The 10,982-nt window shown below is 32.6% G+C and overlaps 1 protein-coding gene across 1 annotated transcript; it reads left to right on the forward strand.

Annotated features, from left to right (window-relative positions):
• Positions 1-3,440: 3,440 nt before the first annotated feature.
• LOC130901228 (26S proteasome non-ATPase regulatory subunit 4-like) lies at positions 3,441-5,757 on the forward strand. Its single transcript, XM_057812437.1, has 2 exons — positions 3,441-3,697; positions 4,520-5,757. The coding sequence occupies exon 2, from the start codon at positions 4,543-4,545 to the stop codon at positions 5,569-5,571; it is 1,029 nt and encodes a 342-aa protein (XP_057668420.1). The 5' UTR covers positions 3,441-3,697; positions 4,520-4,542; the 3' UTR covers positions 5,572-5,757.
• Positions 5,758-10,982: the final 5,225 nt, after the last annotated feature.

Below are 10,982 nucleotides of genomic sequence, written 5' to 3' on the forward strand. Positions count from 1 at the left end.
CATTTGAACGATCATTGAAATTCATTCACCGTTACTAAAGATGTTTTCAAACTTTACTTCTAGAATAAATCAAAATATACAATAGCGCATACATCAATTCGATGATGTTTTTACACAAAGATTCATTGAGTTACAACTTTGAGAAAAACTAAACTTACCAATCGTATGACAATCATATGATTGAAATAAAATGGTAATGTTTAGAAGTAGTAAAATCACAAATGTGAAACAGAGGCTATTCTCCCTCGAATCACGGTGTTTTAATAGCTTTCATTACTTACATAGGAGGATATATTGAAAAATTCTTAGCCTACTACAGAACCAAACAAAGTTTCAATGTCAAAATATTTTATTACTCAACATATTCTCCTCTCAATTGGATACTTTTATTACAGCGAACCTGCAACGTCTCTAAACCTTTCAAAAAAAAATGTTTCTTCTTGATATTCAAACCACTTCCACAGCTTTTATTACATCCTCGTTGGAAAAAAATTTACGACCTTTTAAACTTTTTTTCAGTTGAGAAAAGAGATGATAGTCGGATGGAGCCAAATCTGGTGAATAAGTGGGGTATTCTAGTAATTCAAACCCTAAATCACGAATTTTTTGCATGGCAAGATGAGATTTGTGTGCAGGGCCGTTGTCCTGCAAAAACAATACACCTTTGGATAGCTTTCCGCGTCTTTTTTCTTTAATTTTTTCCCGTAGAGTGATCAGTAATGTCGAATAGTAATCTCCAGTTATTGTTCTACCCTTATCCAAAAAATCAATCATGATTACTCCATGGCAATACCAAAAAATACTTTTCCAGCAGACCAGTGTGTCGCCATTCCACCCTTGCACGCTTTTGGTCAAAATTCAAACATTTGGGGATCCCAATTTTTCTCATGCCCAAATTGATGTGAACTATATGATAAACGCGTTCCTTCAGTGTTTCAAATATTCGTTTTAACCCAATTCGACGGTCTGATAAAATCTTGTCATGAACTGCATCGATATTTTCGGGGACTGACACAGAACCTGGCCTTCCCGATCCATCATCATCTTCAATGGAAAATTTACCTCTTTTGAAGCTTGCAGTTCAATTTTTATACGGTCGCATACGAAGGACATTGATTACCAAGGGTATTAAGCATACCTTCGTAAATCTGCTTACCTTTTAGCTCAGGTACTTGATGAGGGCTCGATACTCCAATTTTTCGATTTTCACAATTCCGGTGGACATTTTTTTTCTTTTAATTTATTGCGTAACTCTGGTTTAATTTTTTGACGTCAAACTTTACACTGACACTTCTAATAAGTTATTGTTCGTTGCTATGGTGACGCAATATTTTGTTTATGCATGGAACTGGTTTAGGCTAACTAGATATCCCTGACCACGTTCTTCTTCGCTAGAACTCTTAAGGCACTGTCGAGCGTTGCGATTTTAGTTTTCGTTCTCTTCCCATCCATTTTTTCCACTCTTTCCAATCCTTCGTTATCCCGTTCATTTGCTGTATTGTTTTCCCCTTCATTTTTTCTTTCTGTGCTACTTATTGTAGACAAATTTTCCTAGGTTTTCCTTTTCTTATTTTCATATGTCTCTTTGCCATTAACACTTTTCTTATGAGGCTTAGTGGTGCTCTTCTCTTTAAGTATCTGTACAATTCTCAACATATTCCAAATACTTGTTGTCCATTGCTTATCCCATCCATACTAGTTTTCCCTGCTATTTTTTTAGTTGTTTCATTTCTTCTACTATTAATCTATTCCTTATATTTTTGTTCATAAGTTTCACTTGTATACTTTTCTTACTCTGTTTACTATTTTTATATCTATTATTCCGCCCTCTGTGAAAATTTATCCCAGATATTCAAATGAGGTCACTGTATCTATTCGTTATCTTTTCATTAATAAATCTTCTTCATATTTACTGTCATTCTTTAGCACTTCTTGATAAATACTTCCATTGTCAGGTCTTTTATTGTGCTTTTACAAATGTCTACTTTTTCTCTCTTTTTCATAAATGTATCTGCTCCGATTACTTTATCGTTTGCACTTACTAATCCCTCCATTTTTATCGGTTTAGGTTTTTGTAGCCCATTATTATCTTCAGTTTATAGTTCTTCCCTTTTATTGCTTTTATTATTCTATCCATGACTCCATGACAAGTATAAATAGGACTATCTCCTTTTTTCACTCCTATCTTCATCCTAAACTTCGATATTCTTCTATCTATGTAATCTCTCCCTCTTCCGTTTCCATATATTCCTCTTCTTATCTCTGTTATTTTTCTATGGAACCCTATTTTCCTCATACTGTTTCATACCATTTTGTATCTATTGAGTCGAATGCAGCTTTCAAATCGATGAATGTAATATGTAATTCTTCTCTTTGTTCTATTTTCCGTTTTTTTGAGCTTTTGATATGTATATATGATCTATCTGTTCTCTTTCTCTATGTGCACTGTGCTCCTCCTTCATTTCTTCATCAATGTATTTTATCATCTTTGGTTTTACGATTCTCGTATATGTTTTCAAGCCATCTGAAGATATTGCTGTGTAGTTTTCGCACATTAAGTCATCTCCTTTTTTATGTAGTGATATCAATTGATATTCTTCTCAGTCTCTGTGTATTTCTTTTAAGTTCCATGCCGAATCCTATTTGCCCTAAATATTTGATCATCTCTGCTTCTATGTTGTCATTCTTCTATCGTCGTATAATTTCACATTCTCCAATTCTTCTTCTCTCGTCATGTTTCTGTCTCTTTCGCTGAAATTGTTTGCTCTAGACTTGTAGAATAGTGTAACACATAGCATGTATTGCACACCACACCACCAATGAACTCAGAACCAATTCTTAGTGTAACATTACTGAGTAAATAGCTTGCCAGGCAAACTTTGCGGAAACGGATAGAAACTCAATTATCTAAGACACAACTTCCATAATATAGGTGATCTGATGCATGGAGGAGGAGTAAACTGCAGACCTCGTCATCAGTTAGTGCTAGCACTCACCGGGGCGAGGCTCAAACACTGAGGCCAGCTTCACAGTTTGTTTAGTTGCGTTAAAATGTTCAAGCCAAGTGTCTGATTAGCTTTCCAAAAGATATCAGCCGTTCCTACTTTTTAATAGCACCAGATAAACTTACCCAACTATGAACATAAACGCAGAATACTATTTAGTTACGAAGGGGCCGAAAATATAGCAATAAAATCCAATTCTAACAAGTTCTACATCCACAACATCGAATTTTATAATAAAAATCAATTAGAAATATTTTTATTTTATTGAATAGGCCCATAAGAAGGGATGAAGGTAGAAATAGGGATTTTCATATGGAATTTTGTTTATTTTGATGAACTTAATAGTTTGCAGAATTATTATCGACTTCAGAATGGAAACTTGTCTATATATTAGTAAAGCTCCGTGTCATTACTGTCATTTTATTATCAGTATTGTGATAAGTGATTCGCAAAGCTGTCAAAGTTTTTTATTATTTAATTTTTGGAAAATTACCAAATTGATGTTACCAAAGATAATAAAGTGTATATTTGAATATAAATCAGATTCCCATTTAAATTCTATTTTTGATAAAATGTAATACATAACGTATCAAAGAATCAGCCTACATAAATCTTAGTGTAATGTCAAGCCTCCACGAAATTTTCTTGGAAGAGGTTCATAATTTCCCAGCTCAAAACAATCTAAAAACTAGGTAAATATTGATATCTATGAAATATATGATTCTTCTATTGAATTGATTTAATATTCACCAAGTAACACACACAAACTCGAAATAATAATTCATTAGTCGATATAAACCTAATTACTAATTTTGGGGAGTCCCTATTGGTCCTAACTGCTTCAGCATTCCCTTTGTCCCGCCACCTCTCTCGGCTATGGAGGCTGTTGAAAATTGGAAAATCTTCCGGGCATAGTTGGGAGTTGAAGAATTACTCTTCAATTTTCCTCAATCTGCGAATAAGAATTTAAATCTCTTTGGAATTTTCAGTGCACCTGAGTCTCCTATGTCAAGATATCCAGAGTAGCGCTACCACCCATTGGTAGGCCAGCTCATTGAAAGCCTTTTTTTAAGTAAAAAACGAGCACAAGACGGTAAATCCTATTACACTCGAGTAGTTCGAGTGGTGCCTCCTGTGTAAAGATGCCTGTGGATATTGATCTTGAACTTCTGTAGGTAATAGTGTGCCTTGGTATCTGATTCCCCGAGCTTGGAATTCTCCAAAGAAAAGAGTCCCGATAAATTGATGTTTGCTGGCGAACTTGGTGTTCATGAGCCACGTCTACCTATCCAGTAGGTCTTGCAAATATTGTTCTAGGTGGAATTAGGTTAGACCGTTCGGAAGAGCATCTACTGTAGAACTATTAGTAAAATAGAGTCATGATAGCAGATTATAGATCTACCTCTCATCTTAAAAATATTCTGTCATTCTAATACAGCATACAATACGATATGAGTTACCTCGAATAAAAAAAAATTAGGAATTTAACTTTCTAATGTGAAAAATTGTTGCAGATATAACTGATATGTAGTAAAATATGGTATTGGAAAGTACAATGATATGTGTAGACGACAGCGATTATATGCGGAACGGCGATTTTCCTCCAACAAGATTACTTGCTCAACAAGATGCCGTATACATGTTAACCCGATCAAAGCTTCGTTCTCATCCAGAAAATAAAGTAGGTTTATTATCCCTAGTGAATCAAGAAGTACTAATGAACCTTACCAATGATATCGGTCGATTATATTCCAAACTTCATTCAATACAACCTAATGGAAAAATAGATTTATATCGTGGAATTAAAACAGCCCACTTGGCTCTAAAACATAGAGAAGCTAAAAATCATAAAACACGCATTATTGTTTTTGTTGCTAGCCCTGTAACTAACGAAGAAAATAAATTATTACAGCTTGCTAAACAGCTTAAAAAAGAAAAAGTTACAGTGGATATCATTAGTTTCGGAGAAGATAAAGTAAACAATGATACACTAAATGAATTCATTTCTACACTCAACGGAAAAGATGGTACCAACAATCATTTGATAACAATTGCAGAAGGTCGTAATATATCAGATACGTTACTTACTACTCCTCTATTAGAAAGTGCTGCTGCAGCTGAAAGTTTATTGGAGCAAACACCAATGGACATTGGATTTGATTATGAAGATGATCCAGAGTTAGCAATGGCGTTGTTTCTTTCTCTGAGAGAAGAAGAGGCCCGCATAAATAGAGCTAACGCTGCAAACGCAGTGACTCAAGAAAGTAACGAATCGATGGACCATGATGAACAAAACAACGCAGCTGTAGATGATATTGATTTCTCACAACTTACTGATGGTCAACAACTCATTTATGCTATAAGAATGTCATTACAGAATGAACATAATTCCGTTGCAGAAAACGTTGAATTTTTAGAAATGTTGAACGATCCGATTTTCATTGAAAATTTCATCAATAATTATCCAGAGCTTGATTTAAAATTAGAAGATGTATCAGAAGCTGTACAAACTTTATATAAAAATAACAAATTCAAAGAAGACGAAAATGACGAAGAAGAACATTGATATAAAAGATACAAATTAATCGGCATTCAAAAAGGTTAACACGTAGTTCCCTCTGGATACTAAGAAATTCAGAGGCGATATATAAATGAAAACGGTAACATATTTAATTGTTTTTAATTGTTTTTGATAATTGTTCTTTCCATTACTTCGTAAAATAATATATGCTCAAATTTCATGAGATAAAAATACTCTCACTTATTTATTGATACTTTAAATAATTTTCTGATATAGTTTTTTTGTTGGGTAGATATGAAAAAAAGTGTAACCAGTGATAGCTGGACGTTATTTTTTACGTAGAAAACTAATTGTTATTATGTAAAATTAACCTGGAAGTGCTTTGTACCATGTAATATTCATAATGCTGTAAAGTTTTTAGAAGCAAACTTTTGAAAAAACAACACAACTGCTAAATTCTGATGAAAAGCTCGGACGCATTAAAACGAATGCTTTAATATATCCAAATACAATCCTAACCTAACCTAATCACGAATATTTGATTTAAATATCTTGTGATTACGAACTATATACTTTAAATAAGTTTCTGATATTATTTTTTTGTTAGGTAAATATGAAGAAAAAAGTATAACTCGTGATAACTGGACGTTATTTTATACATGAAAAAATAATTACTTTATTATGTATATATTAACCTGGAAATGCTTTGTCCCATGTAATATTCATAATGCTGCACATTTTTTAGAAGCAATCTTTTGATATGCTACATATGAGAAAACAATACAATTGCTTAATTCTGATGAAAAGCTCGCACGCATTAAAACGTATGTTTTGATATATTCAAGTGCAATCACGAACATTTGATTTAAATATTTTATGAATACGAACTATATACTTTGAATGATTCTCTGATATAGTTTTTTTTTGTTGGGAAAATATGAAGAAACAAGTATAACTAGGGATAACTGAACGTTATTTTTTACGTGGAAAATTAATTGTTATTATGTAAATATTAAACTGGAAGTGCTTTGTCCCATGTAATATTCATAATACTCCACAGTTTTTAGAAGCAATCCTTTAATTTGATTTACATAACTGTATAATTCTCTGATAAAATTCCTTGTCTTTTCAATGTTGATGAAAGGTATTCATATCAAGCTATATTTTCAATTAACCAATAGCAATAATTTGTCAAATTTAATCACTTCATCTTAAAAGCCTAGTAGAAACGTAATTTCTGCGTTTGTTAATTGTTGTCGACTTATTTTTATTGTTACCACATAGTTTTTGAGGGTGCATAATTTGGAAGACATGGCATATGTCATATCATAGGCATTTTACACTTTAAATACGCAGTTTGGTCTCCTCGTTTTGATCCTTATATGTTTCTATTGCCTCTTTTACTACTCCACTTTTTATGAACACCTTTAAAGGAGGTAAGTCTAAAAAATAGTGACGTGTCTGTTTTTGCAAAGCATAAAGCTATAGTTTAAAGAAAAATAAGAGAGTTTATAAGTAAACCATTAGATATCTATTGAGTTCTTTTCTCTGCATCTTTGTGTATCAAACCACCCTTAGTATTTGTGACCATTTTATAGATATTGAGAAGCATCTTTCACTCCAAAGCTTTTCTCATATTCTAAATATTTAAGATCTTTAGTTTAGGTTTATTCCGTTGGTCGTACATTTGGGCAAATTTCTCTTTTAGTTTTGCTACTCTATCTTCAATATCTATTATTTCGTCCTTGGTAATCCACGTGAGTACTACTTGTATACTTTTTTACCATAATAAATTCATTTAATTTTTTTAAATCCTCACAAATCATAATCAAAAGATAGAAATTATCAATGTTAAGTCTCAGTAAGTAAGTATTTACGAATAGACGCGGTGACGGTGTATACAGGGTTTAAAATAATTATGATCGAATAAATCAATTGAGCTGTTCACATTAACTAAAATTTTCCCATATCGATATGCTGCTCTAATCGATTACAGTCATGAATTTATGTGATGGAAAGACCCTTGTCAATGACTGAATTTCTTAACAATATCCGTAAAGGATTATCGGCCCGGAATTATTAACTGTATAGTCCGAAACACATCGATGGTTATTAAATTACATCATGTCAAATGATACGACTGAAGCGTTCAAATTGAAACGGTGAATTTTAGCTAAATATAATTTGGTATAGATAGATATTTTGATTAAATTATTCTATAATGTTCATTGATATTATTGAGTTTTTGATTTATATAGATTATACCAGTAAGGTCACAGGTACGAGGGCGGTTTGACAGTAAACTGACTTTTAAGAGATATTGCTATATTCCGTTGAGTTTCTTATGTCAAATTTCCATTCGAATCTGACAAATATTAGATATCCATATAAAAAACTGGTTTCCTTGTTGGGTAAATATAGGGAAAAAATTTCTAGTGAGAAATGGACGTTATTTTTGATGTGAAAGAATAATTAGAGAAATTGAGACCCAATACCTTAAAAATGTTTTATTCAAAGTTATAGATTTTGAAGATTATGGTACTCAGTAGAACGGTGAGTTTTATCACGAAAAAATCAACTCAAATAGTACAGTCGCGGTCAAAAGTCCCATGTGATAAATCTGTAGTTTCCATTCTTATATTTCAGCATCTCAAAGTGTTTATTCCAAGATTTATAATGTTGTTATTGATTTATTTTTTTTTGTCACTAAGACTTTCAAATGAAAAGTAATTTTAAACAACGGAAATAGGTTATAATTAACAATAAAGAGAATACCAGCTCAAATTCTTCAAAATGATACGGAGGTTGCTACTTAAGTTTTAAGATATAGCAAAACTGATGTGAATATGTCAAATCTGACATTGCTGTCATAAAGTTTGACATTTTTAATTGTGAACGTGTTTTGTTTGAAGAACTTAAAACATTCATCTTGGTCATAAAACGGTATTAAATTTATATTTTCTGTGATTTTCGACGTGGACTAAGTCAACAGCAGTGTGCCCATCAACTCACTTCTACTTTTGGTGATGAAACACCATCTCGAGCCACAGCATTTCGCTGGTTTTCCAAATTCAATCGTTGTCGCACTTCGCTACAGGATGAATTTCTTGGAGGTCGCTTAAAATCCACTGTTGTGCCAGAAAACATCGATGCTATGCGTAAAATGATAATACAATATAGTCATTTAACATACCGTAAGATTGAAGCATGAACTTTAACTGTCAAAAAGATTTTGTCACGTTGGATTTCGCATAATTTGACAGTCGTTCAGAATAGAAACGTCTACAAGACCGTGAAGGCGACGAATCATGGATCTATATATATATATATATATATATATATATATATATATATATATATATATATATATATATATATATATGAACCCTGAACCCCAAACTTAACAACAATCGACTGCATGGGTGTTTCAAAATGAGCAAAATTGTTCGCGCACGAAGCACTTCGAAGCAAATTGTCGCCGGTTTTTTCGGAATAACTAAACATGTCGCCGTCGTTCCATAAGAGTCAATTCCAAATGGTTCATCAGCACTTCTGTTGAAAAAAGTCAGCGAAACTCATAGCAGAAGATACGAGCTTTCACACATTGATTCAAATAAAAACGTTTTTGAACAGTCAAAACATCGAACTGATGGGTCATCCGCCGTACAGTCCTTGTTTAACACCCAATGATTTCTTCATATTTTCGCGAATCAGAAATAAATCGCGAGATCAACGTTTTTCTACAACTGATGCATACAAATCGTATGTTTCGACAATTGGTTCAAACGCATGCAAAAGTGTATTGATCTCAATGGAGAATATTTTGTAAAACAATAAAGCCATATCTAATTATATATATATATTTGTTCTTATTTGTCTATCTCAACAGTTATGTAGCAACCCTCGTAATTTAATTGGAATCAACCTATCAACCCCAGTTCCCTGCCCTATTTTAATAATTTATAATAACAAATGAAACTCTACATTAATAAATTGGGAAACGAACAAGCTTTCATAATAAATATATTGACGAACAAATTAATTCATTGTTTTCATGGACAGACAATTCTACATACACATTCCAATTTTTATTTCATCTCGAATCCATTGCCGTAATTTTATTATTCTTATTACATAAGTTGATGAAACTACATCAACACCAACAACAGATAATGTGTTAATGCGTTATGTACCCTATTTTGCAAATTCTGCTCTTCTCTTGATGGTGATTACGTTCGAAGTGCTTCATAATTACAGTGATTTGGGGTACATTGTCCTCAAACTGTTTACTAATTCGCTCACAATATATTGAGTCAACATCCGCAATACGATGTATCTGGGATTGAGTTGATTCAACATAATCTCTTTATGATTGGGTTACTTTGTAGGCGATGCATTTGCAAATAACGTCGAAGAAGACATTTTATGGATTCAGTCAAAATGCAAAATCCAATTTTTCACATCGAATATATGACTATTGGTCCTAATGCAAATATAAAACGTTAGGAAGCAAAGAAATAGAAATGAGAACAATCATTAAATGTGATAAAACAATAATAAGGCCCTTCATGACTTATGATGCAGAGACAAAAGCTTCTATAAAACTAAAAAGCCAACACACAAATAATTGAATAAAAACACAAATAAAATAAAATATAATATACAGTATGCACAAGAAAACTACCATGAATAAAGAAGCCGAGATGATGTAAATAATAATTATACATACTGTAGTAAAATAACTAGCTCTAATTTGTTTCACTAATAAAATTTGTTATCGTTACTAATTGATAGTTGTATAGATCTAACACATCATGAATATGGAGGCATAGCTATTCAAAAAGTGAAATCAGCATTAGAAGAAAAAAAAAATTATCACGAAAAAATGATAAATAACATAGAAAAGGATTAATAGATACTGTAATAAATTAAGAAACTAAACATTAAACATTTTCCTTTACCATATGTGCAGCGATGTTTAAGTTCGATACTTTGTTTATAATAAGAATTGTCAAGCTCCTCCAAATAACCATTAACTGCCGACATCACCTCTTCATTGTTGATAAATCTTTGAACCCCGAGCCATTTGATCAAGTCTGGGAACAGAAAATAATCCATTCTGGCGAATGGGGTGTATGAAGTAGCAATTCAAAGTTCATCATCTCAAGTAGGTCATCGTCTTGATGAAACAAGACTTTCTTTTTACCCAAATGCGGCCGTTTTTGCTTGATTTCTTCGCTCAAACGTTGCAATAAGTTCGCGTAACATTCCCGTTGATACTTTTTTCTTTTTGCCACGCGCCTCGCCGAAAAAACGACGCCTTGAACTTACCTGCAGAAAGAATGGTTGGCCTTTCAGTCCATTGTTTTGTTGTTCTTTTGTTTCGAGTGTGGAGTAATGACCCCTCGTTTCATTCATGGTTATGAAACGTCACAAAAATGCAGCTTTATTTTTGC

The sequence above is a fragment of the Diorhabda carinulata genome, chromosome X (assembly GCF_026250575.1).
Source record: "Diorhabda carinulata isolate Delta chromosome X, icDioCari1.1, whole genome shotgun sequence".
In the NCBI taxonomy this organism is placed as follows: domain Eukaryota; kingdom Metazoa; phylum Arthropoda; class Insecta; order Coleoptera; family Chrysomelidae; genus Diorhabda; species Diorhabda carinulata.

Excerpts from the sequence above, each read along its gene's own strand:
- LOC130901228 (XM_057812437.1), top strand. The coding sequence starts at position 4,543 with ATGGTATTGGAAAGTACAATGATATGTGTAGACGACAGCGATTATATG.